At 37.9% G+C, this 25,347-nt stretch overlaps 1 protein-coding gene across 1 annotated transcript in view; it reads left to right on the forward strand.

Annotated features, from left to right (window-relative positions):
- LOC139114164 (synaptotagmin-1-like) overlaps positions 1 to 25,347 on the forward strand; it is an 82,569-nt gene that overhangs the window by 8,339 nt on the left and 48,883 nt on the right. The window contains exons 2-4 of the mRNA XM_070675729.1: positions 15,400 to 15,645; positions 17,377 to 17,444; positions 18,880 to 19,025. Coding sequence (XP_070531830.1) covers positions 15,416 to 15,645; positions 17,377 to 17,444; positions 18,880 to 19,025 — 444 coding nt within the window. The 5' untranslated portion in view covers positions 15,400 to 15,415. The remainder of the gene's footprint in view (positions 1 to 15,399; positions 15,646 to 17,376; positions 17,445 to 18,879; positions 19,026 to 25,347) is intronic.

The following is a 25,347-nucleotide window of genomic DNA, read 5'->3' on the forward strand; positions in this document are numbered from 1 at the left end:
ATGGCAGTGAAGATCGCGCAGGTATATGTAGGATGCAGAAAATTCGAATATAGAGATGATGATGATGATGATGATGATGATGATGATGATGATGATGATAATGATGATGATGATGGTTGCGTTGATGGTGTTGATAGAAGTTATGTTTGTGATAACGACGACGACGACGGGGAGGGGTGGTGATAGCCGTCGTAGTCATGTGCACTGAAAAAAAGTCCGCGAATATTACAACGAAAAACAGTGCAAAGGTTTAGCTTATTGCGACTCCAGACTGGTATTATCAATTATTGTGACGTTCATCGGGTTTAGTGGAATTATGTGTGTTATTCATACCGACGACATAAACACCGAGATAAATATCATTTGAATGTCCAAATGTATCATTGATTCGGACAAGGAATGCCCTTTCCTACCAAGAGTTAAAAGAAAGCCACGGAATATTTATTTATTTTTATTAATTTATTATTCATTTATTTATTTATTATTTATTTATTCATTCATTTTATTTATTTATTTGTGTATCTATTATTTATTTATTTATCATTTATTTATTTTAACATATTTTAACGTATAATAAAATTAAACATGTTATTCTATGCTTATACTTAGAATTAATAATAGGTATTTATTATTGCTTTCGGGCAGTATTTGCACTGCACAAGCTGTTTGGACCGTTGTTAACAGGAAACAAATGTGCATACGTATGTGTACATAAATCGTCACCATAATTTCATTATTAGTGCAAGTGATACCCGTATGCGAAGAACTTAAACGAACAATTAATATGAAATCGTTTGTGTAATTGGCATTACCTAATCGTCGCATGAAATTGAGTCATGACACGATATCACAGTGAATTGGCTTTCAAGTTGTTTCTCGCGTGTTGGGACAACATGCGTCTAGATATTCTCTGTGAAATCGTGGCAGCGGAAAAACGTGTACCCACGTGTCAACGAAGAGAAAATCGCCAAAGCATAGGTACTGTGAGAAACCAAATTGTACATTTCTCAGAGGTGACAAACCAGAGATGTAGTCCATACATCAGCTCGCACACATTGGTACTACACTGTCACAAACTTTCACGAAACCCAACTCACCTTTTCACCTCCGCCAACGGAAGCTGCATCTCGCTCCGTCTCGCGCGGGTTGCCAAGCAACTCGGATAGAATGCACTATAATATTATACTGAGACTGATGATCACACGATGAGAACCGGTGTTTGTGACTTTATTCGTCAGTGTCATCACACTTGACGTATTCTCTAAAATTTCACATTTCCCTCGAAGAGGCTAGTTGGCAAAATTTTGAGACACCTTTCTGATGAATGAATGAAATGATCCTCAAAACACATATTCAAAAAGGCATATATTAAAAAACACTGTCATAATGTTGACTCCGAACGTTCTTTGTCGGCCTTACTTTCCAAGACAAGATACGAATACACAATTTATAGCAGCTGCAGTGGGAATGGCGTAGGATAAAATTCCATGTTTCTGAGAACAAAGTAATTTGTCTAACGTCAGAGAAAGAGTTCGCAGAATTCGCTGTTTCTATGATATCATTCCTTTGCCAATGTATATGTGCACTTTGCTGACGCTGTTTTTCTGAATATGGCACAATTTAGACGAAACGTTGAACAAAGGCTGACTGACTCGAATTGGCGTCGAGGCAAATCGTGTCAGCAGCCATCAGGGGCTTGGCCAGAACGAGATTGTGAACATTTACAAAGCAGTTGATTTGCAGCTGTGAGAGCTACCAATTAAAGTATCCCTTTAAAGGGAAATGTGGCTCCAACTTGTAAAGCATCATTGCCTGTATCTTTATACATTTTTTTTTCGATAAGATGGTTTGAAATCAAAGGCAACTTGTGTACAAATGCTTACCGAATTGTGACCATACAATGTTTTTCAAACACTGGCGACAAATCATGCAACTTATATATGAGAGCAACTACATAATGTTTGACATGCACTTCACACATGGCTGCCGCAAGCGAGTACACAAATACTATGAACAATCGATCGAGTCCACCGCCAAGGGATTGAAACAATGACATTTTCAAAGAAAGTATGAGCCAAATAAAGGAAATCAAAAAAAATTCTCCGAAGATGGGTGGTCTTTATATTCTGGTAAGCTAAATGCAAAAAGTTACTGCGAAAGTGATTTTTTTTGCTAAAACTTTTGTTCTGTTCATCGCTTTGTACTACAAGTACTATCGTATTGCGGAGAAAACGTCATAATGTAATCAACGGTTGATACAGCGAATTATCGCACGTTGACTCAGTGACATACCGCGTAGACAGAAGTGTGTGACAATGATTAACATTACTTTTCCGGCTTCTTTTTCTCACCTTATTTTTTAATGCCACACGATGCTGATAAATATCAAATTTCACGGTTTCTTACACTGATCACATGCTGTGCTTGCAAAGGAAACCCATTCAACCGGCATTGGTGTCAGTTTCAGACAGGGCTAACTGTGATCACTCCCTTGACCGCTGAGAACGTCAAATGCACCGCACTGTATAAATATATTATTATTTGAAAAAAAAAAGAAATTGACAAGTGAAATATTGATGGTCTACGCCTGTGCTATTATAGCAGGCAGATAGGCGCCTAGTATTGCCTGCCAGTAAAAAAAAAAAACAAAAAATTGTCAAATTTGGGCTAGTATATGATATGTGTGCACCTGGAATCTACGAAACCATGAGATGAAAATATACAATTTGTCTAAGCAGAGTATAATTACCCAAACCCTATCTCCTTCAAGCATAAAGAAAGATGGCCTGTCACCAAAGAGTGAAATCTCTTGCGTAAGACCGACTAAATTTCACGTTTTCACGTCGGCCCCGGAGGAATTATCAATGATAGATGTCACAGTGTGCAGAGCCCAGCGGTGCCGTGTCCAATTAGCCCATTAAATGCCTCATGATCAAACCCGTTGACAGATGAATTTAGATCCGTGTAGCCATTAAATGTGCTAAAGTTTAAAGGGAGGCAGTCGTCGGAACTGCGCGTGTGCGATTTTCTTGTTTGTATTTCATGCATGATATCTAGATGCATAAAGTCAACATTGCTGCAACATTTAAATTTTACGATAATCATTGTTAACAAACATGTTTTAACTTTTATCAATCTCCAACGTACCCCAGATATAGTGTTTACATCGGTCGCAGGGGTCCCTGGCAACCCTTGAGCAGAGTTCCGACAACTGCCTCCCTTTAACTCTTCACTATATTTTAATTATTTTTGTTGAAGGAAACAAGTAAACACCTTTCTTCTCCCTGAATATGTCGAAACAGAAAGTAATATCCTCGCCAGAACAACGCACTTTTTGCAATGCAATATTTCGTACCAGCATAGTGACGGCGCAAATATAGCGATCTGATTGGTCGAGGCGTGAAAATAGCTGCGCTATATTCGCGATATTGCACGGTTGGAATACGCGCGAAGTTTCTGTGAAAATAGAAATCCCTTTTTACGTTTCACATCATATAGTTATTATACAATATATATATATATATATATATATATATATATATATATATATATATATATATATATATATATATATATATATTACTCGCTCGTTCATATATGTTGTGAACTAGTGAAAATCTCGCGATATATCGTCGCTGGGTTTGTTTCATTGCTTCAGTATTGTTGACCAATGAATTCCAGACCCCAGGGTGTGGAAAAAAATTCATTTCTCAAGAATAGCATTGCCATTGGACACAAATCCATTCGTCAATGATAGCATTCACATCCACATGCTGTGTTCAACTTGACAAGTTGAAGACTCGGCGTTTAATTATGTACTCCAAATTAGAATAAGGAAACTGCATTTTAAAAACCAGAACAAAAACAAAGATAAATACATCAGTTTCAGCCACGGGAAATGTATTATCAATGGCTACGGTGGTGGGTCGCGGTAGCTATAACCGGATTAGAAGTATTGAAGGGCGGTGTTTTGAGTGCAAAGAGGGTTTATTGGAAACAAGCGCAGTAATATCGAGTGTTTACTTAACTATGACAGGAAATTAAAATGCGAGTAATAAGTCACGAGTTAACGAGTTTGTAGAGGCTTTGTAATTGACACGGAGCCAAATGTTTACAACCGCATTGACGATTCGCTAATGGGTCGATCGGAAAATACGCTAATCGCATAAAACATGGTGGATTTATATTTCATCATCACAGAAAGGTGAAATTTTGTTGCCTAAGCTAGTGGTCACCGGAGATCTTCGCCATAGTGTTCATTCTCTTCAGAGAATTGACGTTGGTTTCACGGCAAAGTCAGATGATTCTTTACCACGAGCGAATTGTATTAAAACGACACAACATATGCCCTTTGTAAAATTTACATTCGCACAGTCATGTCATTGTGACACAGACAGTCTCATGTCAAAACCACAGATACAATATATCGAAACATCTAAATTATTTCATGCCATCGACCTTCTCAAAGAGACTTGTGAAAAGCGTCGACGGTTGCCACGGAAACCGTTAGTACTTCAAGTCGAGAACACTCCGAGAAAGCATTGCTTTCTCAGAGTGTTGCAACGATCACTCTGCTGTGAATTTTACTGCGTTTTGTGACTTCTTCATGTTGTGTGATGCAGTAGTAAGCTGAGGTTATGCGGGACCATAGAACGGCCCTGCTGCATGTGTTGTAGTTTGATGTACATGGTATTAACCTGTGTCGTCATGCGTTGTGTTTTAGTCAGTGAACTTAAGGGGCCACTCGGTGGCTACTTGAAAGAGTCCTGGATAATTTTTTTGGCTCACTTTGGTATTATTTTGTTTCTTTGTTAATTCTCCGTTTTTTTCCTAAGTGAAACAGTGGGTCAAAGTTGTTGTGAATGAATATATATATATATATATATATATATATATATATATATATATATATATATATATATATATATATATATATATATATATATATATATATAAACAAATTTAACATCACCTAGAAATAGAATGGTACGTCCCAACCATATAAATGAGAATGTAGAGCTAAGAATCCTTTCACTTCTGTCTGAAGATTGCAGGATGCATGAAACTTAAGTAACAGATATTATTACTTTGTACTTGAAGTAATTTGTGTTATTATTTATATCGCACTGCTTTCCGCATCGAGCACTGTCATTTTCCACGAGGACTCGGAAGCTTTCTAGAGACACCTACGGATTTATTAATTTTTAAAGCATGAAGCGCAAGAAAATTCACAGATATGAAGTATGTATCGGTAATTGATATAATGCTGTCAACAAACCTGCAATCTGCAGAAGCGTTATTGTCCGCCGGTGATAAAAATACAGTGTCAGTATTTCGTAACACATCGAAAAGTCCAGGCAACTGCACAGACGTTCAGACAACACAACATTTAGTTGACAATTGGGAAGCAAATTAAGCTGTCTCAATTGAATGGACGCAGGAATTGGGTGTTTTGTTTGTGATGTTTCACACTAGTAATCGCTCCTTGTAGTATTTTTTATCCACAATTATGCGTGCATATTATCCCAGGTAGTTTCACGCACACCGTGGCATTGTGTGATGTCGCGTATATCACGTGTAGTTACCATTTCAATGGCCGTTGCGCTGTACAACAGAGTATACCAGAACACCCTATTATGATTACACCTACATTGCAGATTTAAGTTTCTATATCCAGTCTACAAAGACGATATCTCGTTAATATATATAAATGTCAATGGACACTATCATAACGCGAATCCCTCCGTGTGTATCGTCCGCATGATATTACTTTCATGTATGCAGCGCTTTTTTATTTGTCCCGCCTAATGGCCCATCCGTTCCATTATATCATTAAATATTGTTTTAATGCTGTGATGGGGTCGTGGCACCTTATCATTCAATATTGTATAAATGTTGCGAGGGCGGTCGTGTACCATCACTTTACTGTCATGCGTACTAGCTGTTTCTCTACAGCGTGCTGTTGCGTCAAACACTAACATGACTCGGTACGTCATACGGCGTAATGTTGTAGAGAACAGGTTTTCTTGGTGATTTCTTGGGCGATGTGACGTCTGTCCGCCTGCGTGTATTGGTGCGTTTCTTCGCGGCTACAATCAATTACGGTACTGCGCTGCGCGATGATGTACACCTGTACGTTTATCGTGGCGCTTGCAACTTAACAAGCACCTGTTCCTTCGCTCTTACGCTCGTACAGATGGGGTATCTTCTCTCTCTTTAAATGAAAATAACATGCCTCATTCTGACTCGCGATGCCACGCATATCAGTGACCTTTTGCAAATAAGCTCGCATTTACTCTATTTCGCCGGCTAATCCTGATAACGTTTTAGGATTTTTCCGTTTCGAGTTAAAAGCGCTATAAAACCATGGCAACGTAATAGCATGTTATCAATTTCACATCTCCTGGTCGTAATTTCCAGCCAAACGGCGAGACAGCCCACCAAGACGAGACGTCGCTGGAGTGAGATGCAGTATTCAACTAGTAAATGGATATGTACCATGCATATTTCACCACGGTATAAAATATTTAGAGTGTTCCGTGACATAAGACAAGCTACTTGAAAAATCTTATATGGTTGAGTTTATAGGACATCGTGGAATCTCTCTGATCTTGGCCAGGTGGCTTTGTGGGAGCGTTATTCCGACTACAATCGAAAACACTCGGGCCGCTGTGTACGTGTGGGTCTCGTTGGCTTCTTGTTGATTAGTCTCGCGAGACGCGGTAACTGCGAATATCGATCACGGCCAGAGTGTGAACTCCAGCAATGACAGTGGGGGGAGGGAGACTGTGGATTAGTAGAGTCTTCTTCCGCTTCTCTGATGTACGCCGTTTTCTGTTCCGCCTACACAGGCAAATACGAGAACACCTTCTTCAATGACACGTGATTGACCCGTAAAATTTCGTTTCTACGACTTTTAGAAAAAAGTTGGAGCTGCGTTCTGCAGATATTTCCATCGTAACCACGTATAATATAGGCAAGAAGATTAACATTTAAAATGCAATATAAAGGTCTGTAGAGTTCACCATCGTTGAATTTAATTGTCTTCTATTCTAAAGAGTTAGTATCAATGGTGCAACGATGCAGATCTTTCCATTATAATTCCATTTCATAATAAAGTATATGCATGCAAAGAGTGGCAGGTAGTAGGTATTGTCTCTGCGCCTATACAAAAAAAAAAACATGTTGTGAAAGATTCATTAGGACGCCATTCTGCAAAATATTTCAAAACCTATTAACAACTTGATTAGAGTCTTCTCGAAGCTGTATTGCCTATTGAGGTAATTCCTAAACAACAATCTCTGACGTAAATATTACGTCATAGACGTAATTTAATGTAGGTTCGACTTGAACTTGGCGTTCAGACAGGGATACCTTACCTCTTATAACAATTTTCATTTTTTGTTACCTACACACAATCTTCGTTAGAATATTTTGTTTTGATGTCCCTGCAGCGTTTTTTTTCCTTCACCTTGTGGGGACAGTTCCCAATCTACACACACGCCATCCCCTCAACTCTGTTCTTTTCTTCGCGTGTTAGCGCTGAATCGGGACACGTGCAAACACATGAGCCCTGTCGTCAATCCGTAGCATATTTGCTGCTTCAATAACACCGTATGCAGCGGCGACTCAGAATTACGTTCAGCTTTCGTACTTAAATCAAGCTCTTGCACAATCCGTGGCATTATTAGGCCAACCATATTTCGATGTGGAAATCAGAGAAAGACATGATAATTTATGTCTAAATTGCATTTTGTCACGGATTTCAGACCCAGGGAAATGACGTTTACAAGCTAATTTTACATTAACCGCTGCGATTTTGTCAACGAATTCGAAAATTTAAATTGCGCGATGTGCGCGATACATTTGGCGGCCAGGCATCTTTCTAGGTTTGAAAGAGAAAAACATTTGTGTGGAATCGGCTTTAAATTGATATTTTTACGAGTGTTGACTACCAATATTGCACATGAAGTAGTTGCTCTTGTGCGACGTGTTCTGTCTTATGCGTGAAACAAAATCGAATATTGCAATTTGATACACTGCCCCTTATTTCGGATATGCGATTTTCGATATTGGTTTGGACCCGACAATGTTACATTTTTAGTGATAATCCCGTCTCACTCAGACTGATACATTTTAGACAAAACATCCATCCGCGCCTATACTGTCGACGGTTTCCTCAATAGCTGGTGTCTACATGTAACCAGATATGAACTGAAAATGCCCACGTGTTTCATTATATATTGCAGTTATATGCAAACTGAACCCTTGCCACATTTCTGCAACTTCATTGAAAGTGTTATGATCAACATAACGAATAATATTCACCACAGATTAATTCTAAATCCAAATATATATCCCCAATCAGGAAAGTTCATTAAAATATGCAAATAAGGAATTGATTGAAATGTTCTCATTAAATATGCAAATTAGGAATAGGCTGAAGTAAAAATGTTAAATGACTTTTAATAATCTCGTATCATAGTATCTTTAATGTACAAAACAATTTGTCAGCTTTGTCTGGTCAAGACAGGTAAATATCCTTAATTAGGAAAGTTCATTAAATTTGCAAATAAGGTATTGGCTAAAGTAAACCAGATATGAACTGAAAATGCTCACGTGTTTCATTATATATTGCATTTATGTGCAAGTTTGAACCTTTGCTACATGCTTTGCTACATTTAAAGAGTTATGATCAACACAATGAATTTCACCACAGATCAAATCTAAAGGTCATTAAGTATTCAAATATGTAATTAGCTGAAATAAAATAATTAATTTCTTTGAGTACTGTCATTGTATCACAATATAGCATGTGTAATTACCTTTGGTCAAGTCCTTCAAGCTCTATATGCCAAACCGTGAAAGCTTGTTAGCTATTTATGCAAATTATGAATTAGCTGACATGAAAATGCAAAATGACTTTCAATACTGTTATAACCTGGTATAATGATCAATGTACACAGCATGTTTCGCCAAATTTTATCAAGTAAATGCCAGTATATATCCCTAATTTGGAAGGTTCATTAAATATGCATATTGGGAATTGGCTGAAAAAATGTCAAATGACTTTCAATAATCTTGTATCATAGTATCTTTAATGTACATAGCAAGTTTTGCCAACTTTGGTCAAGTCAAAACAGATAAATATCGCTAATAAATGCGGGATATCGGACCGCAGGCGGGCGAAGATTGCATTATAAGCGCGCCAACCCAAACTCACTGCATGGACATCACATTTACGAAATCGAAGTCCAAAGTCAACTACGTCATTGTTAGAATAAGAGAGGTTTTCCATCACACGGGAGCATACCACAACAAATTTTGCACAGATGGCGTTGCACTGGCATTGAAAAAGGGTGCATGGGCATGGGAACGCGGGCAGTTTCCCTCGCTATGGGTAGGAAATGCATTGAGCAAGACACACTTCCGGGTTCGCAAAAAAACGAGGATCCCATTTACGGGGCGCTTAAATATAACTATTTGCTGTGATACATAGCAGAGGCGTATATGTTTGTGATGCTGAGAATAACATCAGTAAATAAATGACGGGTTTTAAAAGTTGACGTTTTTTGCGATGAAACAGACTTCTGAAGGTAGCTCGCTTGGGGAACACGTCATCCCGGCCGCTGTCCGCTTTGACCCCAGTAATTCACACTGGTTTTGGTCGGCCCAGGTACCCAAGTCACTTCGACCCCGTCACACTTTTGCCTACATGTCCACGGAGACGATTCAACATATTCCACAACAAAGCCAAGACAAAAATTGAAAATATCAATAAAATGGCTTCACAAAGGCTGAAATACACGATACTCGATGAAGTATGAAGTTTATGAAATGAAATCAAAATTGACAACACAAGTGTTTGTCTCGGGTAATACCACTTGAGGTTGAACTATTCTACAGACGTTTTTTCCATACAGTGCAGTATTTGTCAGTGACAAATTAATCTTTGCAATACATTTTTTTGCGATGAGCTGGAAATTTGATTAATATCGAGTTAATGTACATAAATATTCCGTTATTTACTGGGACACGTTTATTTTCTCGATCCGCTATCTGCGAACTACGTGCTGAAGTACATTGACTGTTCATGTCAACGATCGTTTCTCCCTCTGCAGAGTTTCTGTATCCCGTTCAACAATGCTGTACCTCGATCACACGATAGTGACGCTATGTAGCTGTGCAGTATTGAATCATAAAATGGCCACCTCGTCTAACAGTAACACGTATTGTCGGGATTATCGTACGGAAAAAAGACTGCAAAAGTAAGACTTATGAATCTTCATCAGAATTGAACACATCATGATTGTACACGAGTATCAACCGTGAATGCACGTTGAGCTCGGCAGTTACACAAGCATGGTACGCTACATGCGTAGCCCTACGAGTATGGCGACAGTGTCCGGCTTTGGCTACGCCGGGGGCTACGCCGCCTGCCGGAGGTGGGAGGCGGCGTAGCCAAAGCCGGACACTCTCGCCATACTCGTAGGGCTAGCTACATGCACTGCCGCGATGCCGATCGTATGCATTCCAAGGCCTATCCCGGAATTTGTTTCACAAACAACCTCAAAGGAGAGCAAACATACTTCTATGGACAATGACGAATACGTTTCTTGGCGAAGCAAAATCAAAACAGTGCAGAAGTACATGAAGTAGGTCATGGCCTTGGACTCTGTGCACGAACCTGATTGGACACTTCAATACCTTTGACCCAAAGTAATATTATTCATCAGCACTTCCATGCCATGAGGCTAGGTAGAGAACGTATTAGCCCTGCGTACGATGCTGTGTGTTCCGCTACAGCTAATAATAGCCCCGCTCACCACAGCCCTGCAAAGACCCGTACGTAGAGTTGGTGACTTCAAATCCATTTTGGACTTGACGTAAAAAGCCAAATTACTGCCGAAATTCAGCGTTCTTGGGCCAAGTCGTATCCCTGCCTACCTCAGCTACTCGATCGCTTCCAAAAATGCCAGTCTTTTATTCTTTTTTCGTAAATAACCGTCGATGTCGGCAACTCTCTCGCTAGCCCTGCGTACGTACGCAGTGTACGCTGTGTGTTAGGAACGCACACAGGGAATGCACAGCGTACACTGCGTACGTACGCAGGGCTAGCGAGAGAGTTGCCGACATCGACGGTTATTTACGAAAAAGAATAAAAGACTGGCATTTTTGGAAGCGATCGAGTAGCTGATTTAGGCAGGGATATGACTTGGGCCCAAGAACGCTGAATTTCGGCAGTAATTGGCTTTTTACGTCAAGTCCAAAAATGGATTTGAAGTCACCAACTCTACGTACGGGCCTTTGCAGGGCTGTGGTGAGCGGGGCTATTAGCTGTAGCGGAACACACAGCATCGTACGCAGGGCTAAGAACGTATGTACTCATTTCTGGCGATCGAGCAGCGAGGGAAACAATCAATTACCAAGGATAAAGCTAATTTGCTAAACGATATTTTATCTTGAATAGTGAGTTGAATGAGTAATAAAATATCATATTTTTAATGTTCAATACGAGGTTGAAACACGGAGGGACCGTGGTTGAAACCAGAGCTATCCAGCTGCAGCTGTAGCCAACCTGGACAAGCACATTTCACAGCGCCCTCAAACAGTCGATTGTTTTCACTTGTCATACGCGGCGTAACAGAAAAATTAAAACTTTCATAACTTCATTAATATCCAAGCCACGCCCACCAAAACCTTTCAGTTCTAGCCATTTGAATTCTGAAGATGTCTACCAAATTTGACTGAAATACGTTCAGCCGTTTTTGAGAAAATGGACCAACAGACAGACAGACACACAGACAGACAGACATCGCTGCGACATATGCCCACGTGTTCACACGTGGGCAAAAAAGCGTGCTCCTTCCTGCCCTTGTGATACTTTCTGATAAAACTGCAAAGTTAGTGTCTATGCTGAGCCGCTGTTAACTCAGCCTGAGGCTGATCTGGAAGTCTTGCACAAGGACAGCTATGGATCTAGAACGGCTGTCAGTCGATGATAGTTACATAAAGGCACTTCTTCAAGTTGATCCCGGGAAAATGAAAAAAAAGAAAGTAAGAAAAGATATCGAGCTGTAGAGAACTGCAAATTAATTACGTGTTTACAAACCCCCATCAATTATTTTATTCTGAATAAGGAACGCATCTAGCCGAAAAATAGGTACCCTGAAACTTTGTCCACTCTGGCAAACGCAACTCAATAACAGCTCTACTGGGATTGAGGGGGGGGGGGGGGGGGGGAGAGCATGGTGACCATGTGCCGTCTGTTTCGGAAACAAAGCAGAGTAACTCGTTTGTAATTAAATATGCCTGACTGAAACTTTCATTTAATGTGAAACTTATTATGTTTGGCATAGCCGTCCGACTTGCCACGCCAGGTCAACATTAAAGCCTCAATTTTCAATCCCAGGTTCTCGCAATAGTGGAGTTCTCCTCCCAGTCAAACACTTGGCCAGTATGATGTTTGATTTCTATACCATTAATTACACAAACTGATCTCAACCTTTTGGCTTCTTTTGCTAATCCTGCAAACAGAGTGTACAAGGTTAGCGTTTGATTGACAGTCCGTTCAAATCACTAATGGTCATTGATTCCCCAACACCAACGTTCGAATTTCCTAAAACCATCTTCCAGTCGCGTTAGAATTTGAATGTAAAGACAGAGTTCGATCGGCAGCAGCTTCGCGCTGACTGCTTGGCAGTTTTCTGCCCTGTAGCGGCCGGAAAAAAAACTAAAAAGTGGCAGTTTCTGGAGCGTGTGCCCGCGTGTTGCCTATTTGGTGTCCACTTACACAGTGAACGCAACCACGGCTTCGCGCCCTTTTAAAAGGAGGCTCCGCCTTTACAAAAGAAACAATGACAAACGACAAACGAATTAACTTCCTGCTCTACACCAAATTTCGATATTCGATTTATTCCTAGCATATTGCAAAGCGATGGTCTTTACATCTTCTCACTTGTTTCGTGCGAACATTACATATGTGCTGGATTTCGAGCTAATACGCGTTTCGTTCTCTAATATCATCATCATATGTAAGCTGGCGTGTAATGCACGGCGTTACATGTAAAATCCGATGTTGGAAATGCCAACTCTATAACGACAATCACAGAAACAAATATGACTATATTTCAGAATTCCTTCTTCGATTTCGACATTCAAATTCGGTTGGCCTAATAATGCCACGGATTTTGCACACCCCCAGTCGAGAGAGAAAGTATTGCAGTCCGTTGACGGCGGCAACATCCGCTCGTAACTGAAAGACAGGTGGATGTGAATGTACTATCTGAGTTATATCGCCTATAATTACTTCTTTGACGTCCAGAATTGCATTCTTTTAATATGTAAATATTAGTAATAGCGCTAGTTTCAATGGAGACTCTATATATTATTTAAACTACAGCTTCAATTTTTCAACTGAAATATTGTCGAGTGCAGCAGCATTCGGTTTTTTAATCGTATTGACTATTTACAGTAATGGTAAGTTTGTCCTAAAAGAGCACTTTTGTTAAGAAATAAAAAGTAAAACTTCAATTTTGCTGACGGAATACTACAATTTTGCATATATTTATTTCATCTTACATCAATTTGGGTCTTAATTTTTGCTAAAGCAGAAGAGAACTTGTGAAAACCGGAAGTGACATAGTGCGAAGGTCATAGGTTAAGATCAATTAAAACTTCATATCTGGCGATATTCGATAAGATACAGGCATGGCTCAGTAAATGAACTTTCCAATACAATATGTATGATTAGGAAAAATGCCAAAGATATTGGGCAGATCCAGTGACAAATCTGTCTGCTACTGGCGACAAATCTGTCTCATTTTTGCGCCACTCTCGCCTCCGTAGTAAGTTTTACAGTTCCCCAGAGAGCGTCTCGACCAATCCAACCCCCACACGCGTCACTGCGACAGAATTTTCCTGGTAAATCTTTGGTTAATCTCAATTCTAACCCGACCTGTTTTCACTAGTTCCCATGTAATTTCGTCTTCGTCGCGTGTGTAACTTTCTGAGTGCACACTTCCGGTAGTCTGCGCCGCGAAAGTGAAAGACTGAAAATTCTGCTCAAACTTTCCTTAATGAAACCTTCAACCATTCTCTTACCAAACCAGGAATAAAAATCAGAGGTCACCCTGCACAGTTTGGTACTAGGGAAACAAATTACCCAATATTTGCCGATATTTGACATTCAAAATGGCCGCAGTCCGTGTGTTATGACTCAATAGGGAGATACCGTAAAAATCTTAGCTTTTCGAATTTCCAAAAAAAGAGACGGTAAAAAATTTTCTTGGCTCTAAAAAGAGTTCAAAAAGTTGTAGACCAGAAAAGTATTGGAGAAATGTGAGAGTCCAGATATCTGTCCAAATATCATAACGTATACTGAGGCTTCAACATCTTATTTTGCTCTCCGAAAGGCAATTAGACAGAAAATAATAAACATACTCCGTAAACTTTTGATCTGGAACTCAAAATAAATATTTGCCAACGGATTAGATCTAGTGCGCACACAGATTTCCAGCTTAGTGCAATTTCTGAATGCTCCAAAACACGGTTTCCTCACAAGTCATGTCCTGACATACTGTCTGCTGTGGCATTGTCCCGTAAATGCACATTTGAAAATGTTTTCAAACAGAGCTGATCGCAAATGACGTCATTTTCTCTCTCTATTAATATGCATTAATACAAAATATTGTGCCACATTTTCGGCATAAACGACGAAAATAAAACCTGGTAGTGTTACAATGGCTACTAAAAGTCACATCAATTCGTATGAGATCATGGCTCAGACTACAAGCTGCAACTTAAAACAACAAAACTTGTCCGAATTTTAAGGCTGTGTTGTCCGATGTCGCGCGTGCAGCTATATTTAGTAACAAACCTGAAATCGCGATCAACGCTATTCTTGTTGCATGAGTGTATGGTATGAACTTTTATGAAATGAATTTCTCTGCTATGTCAGAATAGCATGAAAATGTGTTATAAGCTAAAACTTACCATACGTATATGTCTTCGCGCCAAACTGACACCAGGCGCTTTAAATACAATTATTTGTTTGCCGTCCGCGTGCTGATAGGTTTTCAGAGAAAATTAAGAAAACAAACACAATATTAACACTATTAAAAATAAAGATATTGTATTTCCAACATAAACCAAATAAAAACCGAGCTTATGGTAATACACTTGTGTTTTATGTCTGTGTTTGTTTTTTTTTACCTGGCCGGCTGGTAAGTTTTACAAAAATCCAAGGACGGCAAACAAAGAATTTTCTTTAAATGGCCTCTAGGTGAAATTTGTTCCACATCCGCGATTTCAAAAACATCGTGTGCGCAAAGTTTAACGACAATAATATGAAAGTATGGCGTTTTTAAATGTAGTTATTATTTTGTATTATCTCGACAGGGAACACAAACACACCATGGTCATTTCCGAAGAGATCCCGGGATACATGATAGCTGTGTACGTTGTCCTGTCTGCTGTTCTGATCCTACTGCTCGCTGGCATCGTCTTCTGTGTCTGCAAGAGACACGCGTCGAAAAAATGGTTCCAGCACCAGTACCTAGGCGAGGAGGATGTAAGGCAGAGCTTGAAGGGGTCTTCACCAAGACGGAAAACTTCCAGTCTGCGGGGAAATTCCAAGTCGTCGGGGTAAGTCTTCTCGAGGATTTTGATATTTTGAGAGATACTTGGGGCTTTGGTATGGTGACCATATTTTCTTATGCACAACAGGAGATATAGGCTAATGGTACAATGTAAAGGAGGACCCTTTTCGCATGGGAGGGAAATTTCATCTTTTCTTTAAGGTAGAACGCGCCTCGGGGACAAATAGTCAGACTCTCAAATTTCTACAATTCTTTTCTGATCTACCACTTGTGGGAGAGGGCTAACATTTGTATTTTAAGGCGCTTAGAGAAAGAAAAACATTTACAGTCTTAGTTTTTCGAAAATCCAAAATTTAATTTTCCCCCCACAGAGTCAACACAGGAATGACGGCCATTTTGAATTTCAAATATCGCAAAATGTTGAATAATATGTTTCAGTTGGTCCAAACTTTGCACGGTAACCCCCTTATTTTTATCGATGATTTGAAAAGAAAATGGTTGAATGATTCATTCAGGAAAGTTTGAACAAAAAGTTTAAGTCTTTCACTTCCGGGGCGCATACTACCTTAACACTAACTCCCGATTTTGCTGGTACGATGGGGACCAGGAGTCTAATTGTAAGTTTACGATCCGTAAAATAGCTAATTGCACGATTTAAAGGAGGACCATTTTCTGATAAAGTCAAGTAAGAATACAGCCACTAGCTACATCGATAAAACTCAGGATGAGAGGGAAATTTCATCATTATTTTCTTAACACCCACTCCCGATTTTCCTGGTACGATGGACCAGACCATTCAAAGCGTGGGGGTGGTAAGGTACACTGATATGCACAAGGACGTCAACAGTCGCGAATGCATCCTTGCAACTCAGGCTTTCAGCGCTCCAAGAGAAGTCGAGTCTTCAGGGAAAATAAGCTAATTTTACGGATCGTAAACTTGAAATCAGATTCCATCTCTGCGGCGTTACTTAATGTATCTTCTGACCATCCGTGTCATCCTTCACCTGTACGACGAACAGACTTGACGTAGCGGGTTATCACGTGAACTAATTACAAAAACCCACCCAAGTGTGATATTATTCAAACACACTCTGCTATAAACTAAAAAAAAGAGGCATTTCGTGGAATTGCTGGGACTATGTCGCCATGATTATCCGATACATGAGAGCGATGACGGGAAAAGATTGGAATTGGTTAAACAGTCGACTTGCTATTTACACTGTTCCTCCTGTATTTCCTTGTTTTTATGTGAATTCAGTATTATTTTTACTGCATAAACCCTCCTGCAATTATATAAATATGTAGTGCGTTGTACGCTATATTGCATACAGTTGTTGTCGGCCGTTTTCAACGAAATACTGTTTTTACTTGAACACGATTGGAACTAATTTGGGATAATAAGATCTTCGTATTTTTCAAATTTCTCAAAAGTGTTAGTTGCCCTATGGTGAATGTTGCAATATTACAAATTACCCATACAAATAAGTGTATAACTTATAAAAGAAAAGCAGATGAGCTTACATTGGCATATTTAACCGACATTACTTCAAATTCCAATTATCCCACAATTAGTTCCAATCGTGTTCTGGTTAAAATTAGCGATGTGACCTAATTTCTCAAGTGTGCGGATTTTAAAGCCAGCCGAGGAAGGTAAGCTTATAGTAGGTCTATCGATATCTGCTGTGCTGGTTTTATAACGGGAAACTACCGATTTGCTGGTTTTAGTAAAGTAAAATATTCACATTTGAGACGAATCCTCTCTTTTTATGTTTTATAGAGACCTGAGCCCGCCAGAATTGGTAACGCCCGACACAACCGAAGCCAAAGAGTTCATTATCCCAAGAAGTAGGTTTTGCCTTATGAAATCTGTGACAAAAATTGCGAGAAAAGTCGTTGCCGTGTATTTTATTCCGAGTCAATAGGACGGTTTCATTTGAGCGATAAATTTTGATATAGCTCTAGTGCTTTTGAGATTGAAAGTCACTTTATATAAGTGTAACGGACTCTCCCATTATTGTCGGGAGGGGGCAGTAGCGAACTATGATGCTATATGTTTCATCATATTGTTTAACATTAATTATCGTCTTACTTCTCACAGGATCATGCGTTTAATTTTAATGCATGCGGCCTGTCAACATAACTTACGTGGGTGGCAAATGCGTGCCTTTTCTGTTGTTGAGAGGAATATCGACTTTCGTTGATACTGATTACTTGTATTTTTTTTTTCCAAACTTACACACATTTATGTAAATCACCTTACTTCAGCAAGGGCGACCAAAATATTACGAACACGACTGGAACTCATTTGGGATAATTTGATGGTAAAGTAACGTCGATTTAATCTACAAATGTAATCTCATCTGCTTTTCTTTTTACATTACACACTTGTTTTTATGAGTAATTTGCAATATTGCAACATTCGGCTTTACGGCACCTAACACTTTTGAGAAATTTTGAAAAATATGAAAATCCAATTATCCCAAATTAGTTCCAATCGTGTTTACGTGTTCCGTATGCCACTTGACCAAAATAATGGGCGGGAAGGGGGTCATAGCACACAACCGATGTCCAGATTTACGCTGTTGACAGTTCCCCATGTGATGTATGCCATAAATTACAAATTTAATACGTTCTCACAAGTTGATGTTCATTTCCTAGGGGTCAACTTATGTTGATAATCAAATAGATTATCATTTACGTCAACCCCTCCTAAGCAGATCAATTAATCACGCTCTCAGATGATGTCGTATCTACTGCCTTTTTCTCCAAACTCAATTAAAGTTGCAATTTTTAATTTACTAAAGCAGATAGTGTCTTTTATTATATTAGTGCATATTACGTCAGTGACGTGTCAATTTGACGAGGACTCACTCAAAGCATAGAAAGATATTCATTTCATGTTTTCTGTTATTTTGAAAGCCATGAAGACTTATTAAATTATTCATTTGTACTTGTTTATTTATTTATACATACATGTATTTTTATTCAGTTATTTATTTATTCATGATTATTTATTTATTTATTCATGTATTATTTATTTATTCATTTATTTAATTTATTTATTTATTCATTTATTTATCATTTTTATTTATTATTTACTTTTTCATTCATTCATTCTTTCATTCAATCATTTCTCTATTTACTTATTCATTCACTCTTTCTTCCATTCATTCATTTATCAGCGTTCTCTACCACGTTTGTCTTTTTATACGTTCGTTAGATGTCTCGCTTTACATACGCTTGCACATAGTAACGGTAAAACCGAACTATCTTTCCACAGCTCCAACTACGCCAGTGAACACTGACAGCTTTACGGTGGAACAGCCGCAGCCAAGTATCAGTCCGCGTCAGCCACGCCGAAAATCCATGACGGTGAATCTAGATCCGCGAGAAATAGACCCTTCATCAAAGATGTACACTAAATCTGTAAGTTATATAACTGATCTACTTAGCGTATTAGACGGGTTGGCACGGGTTTCCTAGAAAGATATGAAGTCTGAGAACTGGGGTCATAATTGGATTTCATTTCGAACGATACACGCCAACTCAGTCTGGCCGTGACCCCGGACCGTGACCGTTCGTAGAGACACAGCCATTTTTGTCCCTGCGATATTCAGTTAAGGTGGTTCACACCTCGAAAGTGACAGACAAATTTTTGCTCCAACTTTCCGTCCCGTATAAAACTTTCAACCATTCTTTTACCAAACCGAGAATAAAATTCAGGGTCACCGTGCAAATGTTGGCATTAAGGAAACAAATTACCGAACGATATTTGAAATGGAAAATGGCCGCCATCCAGTGTTGACTCTATGGGGAAAAATAATATTTTGGCTTTTCGAAAAACTTAGACCGTCACGGTGAAAAGTTTTCTAATTCCAAGAGACCTTAGATCAGGGGAGTATACGCAACGTTTGAGAGTCCCAAAATCTGTCGCCGTGGCGCATTCTGCCTTCATGCAAAACCTTGATCTAACTTTCGGTGTAGATCTTCTGAAAGATTAAAATCTCCTCCTTATGGTATTACCGGTGACGGAAAATCATAAAACCAATAAAACCACAGATGGGTGATCTTGTATGCGCATGCTTTGCGCAAATCATGTGACTGGTGTATTACCCCTATTTGTAACAATCAACCCTATTTGTAACAAAATTTAATTTTCAAAAAAACTTTGCCGTATGTGTTGAAATATTAATAAAATATGCATATTTGTACGTTTGAGGGCAATTTTCTTTTTTTTTCCTTGTCAAAACTCATTTTTCCGAAACTGCTTTTGTTACAAATTGGGTTGTTGTTACAAATAGGGGTGACATATGTCAACCCTATTTGTAACAATCAACCCTATTTGTAACAAAACCTAATTTCAAAGAAACTTGGCCGTATTTGATGAAATCTTGATGAAATATACATATTGGTATGTTCGGGGGCAATTTTCTTTGTTTTCCTTGTTGAAACTCATTTTTCCGAAAATGCTCGTGAGATTAACTTTCGTTGTGCAGGTTCCTAGGGATAAGAGCCCTACTCGTAAGATATAATCAAGTCGTGCAGATACATGCCAAAGGTTTGTTTTGGGGCAATTTTCACCATTTTCGGTCAAAAATGTTAAAAATCTTGTTTTCTGACCGAAATCATACTAAACCTATATGGGGTTAACTTTTGTTACAAATTGGGTTGATTGTTACAAATAGGGTTGATTGTTACAAATAGGGTTGACGCGTCAACCCTATTTGTAACAATCAACCCTATTTGTAACAAAATTTAACCAACTTGAAACAAACCTAATTTTCTAAAAAACTTGGCCGTATTTGATGAAATCTTGATGAAATGTATATATTAGTATGTTTTGGGGCAATTTTTATTTTTTCCTTGTCGAAACTCATTTTTTCCGAAAATGCTCGTTAGATTAACTTTCGTTGTGCAGGTTGCCTAGTATAAGAGCCCTACTCGTAAGATATAATCGAGTTGTGCAGATAGCTTTGTTTCGGGGCAATTTTCCCCAATTTCGGTCAAAAATGTTAAAAATCTTGTTTTCTGACCGAAATCATACTAAACCTATATGGGGTTAACTTTTGTTACAAATTGGGTTGATTGTTACAAATAGGGTTGACGTGTCAACCCTACATGTAACAATCAACCCTATTTGTAACAAAATTTAACCAACTTGAAACAAAACCTAATTTTCAATTAAAAATTTGGCCGTATTTGATGAAATCTTGATGAAATGTACATATTAGTATGTATTGGGGCAATTTTTATTTTTTCCTTGTCGAAACTCATTTTCCCGAAAATGCTCGTTAGATTAACTTTCGTTGTGCAGGTTGCCTAGTATAAGAGCCTACTCGTAAGATATAATCGAGTTGTGCAGATAGCTTTGTTTCGGGGCCGATTTTCCAAATTTCGGTCAAAAATGATAAAAATCTTGTTTTCTGACCGAAATCATACTAAACCTATATGGGGTTAACTTTTGTTACAAATAGGGTTGATTGTTACAAATAGGGTTGACGTGTCAACCTATTTGTAACAATCACCCTATTTGTAACAAAAGTTAACCAACTTGAAAAAAAACCTAATTTTCAAAAAAACTTGGCCGTATTTGATGAAATCTTGATGACATATACATATTAGTATGTTTGGGGACAAAGTTTATTTTTTCCTTGTCGAAGCTCATTTTTTTCGCAAATGCTCGTTAGATTAACTTTCGTTGTGCAGGTTGCCTAGTATAAGAGGCCTACTCGTAAGATATAATCGAGTTGCGCAGATAGCTTTGTTTCGGGGCAATTTTCCCGAATTTCGGTCAAAAAAGTTAAAAATCTTGTTTTCTGACCGAAATCATACAAACCTATATGTGGGTTAACTTTTGTTACAAATTGGGTTGATTGTTACAAATAGGGTTGACGTGTCAACCCTATTTGTAACAATCAACCCTATTTGTAACAAAATTTAACCAACTTGAAACACAACCTAATTTTCAAAAAGCTTGGCCGTATTTGATGAAATCTTGATGACATATACATATTAGTATGTTTGGGGGCAAATTTTATTTTTTCCTTGTCGAAACTCATTTTTTCCGAAAATGCTCGTTAGATTAACTTTCGTTGTGCAGGTTGCCTAGTATAAGAGGCCTACTCGTAAGATATAATCGAGTTGTGCAGATACATGCCAAAGGTTTGTTTTGGGGCAATTTTCACCATTTTCGGTCAAAAATGTTAAAAATCTTGTTTTCTGACCGAAATCATACTAAACCTATATGGGGTTAACTTTTGTTACAAATTGGGTTGATTGTTACAAATAGGGTTGACGTGTCAACCCTATTTGTAACAATCAACCCTATTTGTAACAAAATTTAACCAACTTGAAACAAAACCTAATTTTCTACAAAACTTGGCCGTATTTGATGAAATCTTGATGACATATACATATTAGTATGTTTTGGGGCAAATTTTATTTTTTCCTTGTCGAAACTCATTTTTTTCGAAAATGCTCGTTAGATTAACTTTCGTTGTGCAGGTTGCCTAGTATAAGAGCCCTACTCGTAAGATATAATCGAGTTGCGCAGATAGCTTTGTTTCGGGGCAATTTTCCAAAATTTCGGTCAAAAATGTTAAAAATCTTGTTTTCTGACCGAAATCATACTAAACCTATATGGGGTTAACTTTTGTTACAAATTGGGTTGATTGTTACAAATAGGGTTGAAGTGTCAACCCTATTTGTAACAATCAACCCTATTTGTAACAATCAACCCTATTTGTAACAAAAGTTAACCCCATATAGGTTTAGTATGATTTCGGACAGAAAACAAGATTTTTAACATTTTTGACCGAAATTTTGGAAAATTGCCCCGAAACAAAGCTATCTCACAACTCGATTATATCTTACGAGTAGGCCTCTTATACTGGGCAACCTGCACAACGAAAGTTAATCTAACGAGCATTTTCGGAAAAAATGAGTTTCGACAAGGAAAAAAATAAAATTTCCCCAAAACATACTAATATGTACATTTCATCAAGATTTCATCAATACGGCCAAGTTTTGTAGAAAATTAGGTTTTGTTTCAAGTTGGTTAAGTTTTGTTACAAATAGGGTTGATTGTTACAAATAGGGTTGACACGTCAACCCTATTTGTAACAATCAACCCTATTTGTAACAAAAGTTAACCCCATATAGGTTTAGTATGATTTCGGTCAGAAAACAAGATTTTTAACATTTTTGACCGAAATTTTGGAAAATTGCCCCGAAACAAAGCTATCTCCACAACTCGATTATATCTTACGAGTAGGCCTCTTATACTAGGCAACCTGCACAACGAAAGTTAATCTAACGAGCATTTTCGGAAAAAAATGAGTTTCGACAAGGAAAAAAATAAAAATTGCCCCAAAACATACTAATAGTACATTTCATCAAGATTTCATCAAATACGGCCAAGTTTTTTGAAAATTAGGTTTTGTTTCAAGTTGGTTAAATTTTGTTACAAATACGGTTGATTGTTACAAATAGGGTTGACACGTCAACCCTATTTGTAACAATCAACCCAATTTGTAACAAAAGTTAACCCATATAGGTTTAGTATGATTTCGGTCAGAAAACAAGATTTTTATCATTTTTGACCGAAATTTTGGAAAATCGCCCCGAAACAAAGCTATCTGCACAACTCGATTATATCTTACGAGTAGGCCTCTATACTAGGCAACCTGCACAACGAAAGTTAATCTAACGAGCATTTTCGGGAAAATGAGTTTCGACAAGGAAAAAATAAAAATTGCCCCAATACATACTAATATGTATATTTCATCAAGATTTCATCAATACGGCCAATTTTTATTGAAAATTAGGTTTTGTTTCAAGTTGGTTAAATTTTGTTACAAATAGGGTTGATTGTTACATGTAGGGTTGACACGTCAACCCTATTTGTAACAATCAACCCATTTGTAACAAAAGTTAACCCCATATAGGTTTAGTATGATTTCGGTCAGAAAACAAGATTTTTAACATTTTTGGCCGAAAATGGTGAAAATTGCCCCAAAACAAACCTTTGGCATGTATCTGCACAACTCGATTATATCTACGAGTAGGCCTCTTATACTAGGCAACCTGCACAACGAAAGTTAATCTCACGAGCATTTTCGAAAAAATGAGTTTCGACAAGGAAAAAATAAAATTTGCCCCCAAACATACTAATATGTATATGTCATCAAGATTTCATCAAATACGGCCAAGCTTTTATGAAAATTAGGTTGTGTTTCAAGTTGGTTAAATTTTGTTACAAATAGGGTTGATTGTTACAAATAGGGTTGACACGTCAACCTATTTGTAACAATCAACCCTATTTGTAACAAAAGTTAACCCCATATAGGTTTAGTATGATTTCGGTCAGAAAACAAGATTTTTAACATTTTTGACCGAAATTCGGGAAAATTGCCCCGAAACAAAGCTATCTGCGCAACTCGATTATATCTTACGAGTAGGCCTCTTATACTAGGCAACCTGCACAACGAAAGTTAATCTAACGAGCATTTTCGAAAAAAATGAGTTTCGACAAGGAAAAAATAAACTTTGTCCCCAAACATACTAATATGTATATGTCATCAAGATTTCATCAAATACGGCCAAGTTTTTTTGAAAATTAGGTTTTTTTCAAGTTGGTTAACTTTTGTTACAAATAGGGTTGATTGTTACAAATAGGGTTGACACGTCAACCTTATTTGTAACAATCAACCCTATTTGTAACAAAAGTTAACCCATATAGGTTCTAGTATGATTTCGGTCAGAAAACAAGATTTTTAACATTTTTGACCGAAATTTTGGAAAATTGCCCCGAAACAAGCTATCTCCACAACTCGATTATATCTTACGAGTAGGCCTCTTATACTAGGCCAACCTGCACAACGAAAGTTAATCTAACGAGCATTTTCGGAAAAAATGAGTTTCGACAAGGAAAAAATAAAAATTGCCCCAAAACATACTAATATGTACATTTCATCAAGATTTCATCAAATACGGCCAAGTTTTTTGAAAATTAGGTTTTGTTCAAGTTGGTTAAATTTTGTTACAAATAGGGTTGATTGTTACAAATAGGGTTGACACGTCAACCCTATTTGTAACAATCAACCCATTTGTAACAAAAGTTAACCCCATATAGGTTTAGTATGATTTCGGTCAGAAAACAAGATTTTAACATTTTTGACCGAAAATTTTGGAAATTGCCCCGAAACAAAGCTATCTGCACAACTCGATTATATCTTACGAGTAGGGCTCTTATACTAGGCAACCTGCACAACGAAAGTTAATCTAACGAGCATTTTCGGAAAAAATGAGTTTCGACAAGGAAAAAATAAAAATTGCCCCAAAACATACTAATATGTACATTTCATCAAGATTTCATCAAATACGGCCAAGTTTTTAGAAAATTAGGGTTTGTTTCAAGTTGGTTAAATTTTGTTACAAATAGGGTTGATGTTACAAATAGGGTTGACACGTCAACCCTATTTGTAACAATCAACCCAATTTGTAACAAAAGTTAATCCCATATAGGTTTAGTATGATTTCGGTCAGAAAACAAGATTTTTAACATTTTTGACCGAAAATGGTGAAAATTGCCCCAAAACAAACCTTTGGCATGTATCTGCACGACTTGATTATATCTTACGAGTAGGGCTCTTATCCCTAGGAACCTGCACAACGAAAGTTAATCTTCACGAGCATTTTCGGTAAAATGAGTTTCAACAAGGAAAACAAAGAAAATTGCCCCCGAACA

The sequence above is a fragment of the Ptychodera flava genome, chromosome 16 (assembly GCF_041260155.1).
Source record: "Ptychodera flava strain L36383 chromosome 16, AS_Pfla_20210202, whole genome shotgun sequence".
Classification (NCBI taxonomy): Eukaryota; Metazoa; Hemichordata; class Enteropneusta; family Ptychoderidae; genus Ptychodera; species Ptychodera flava.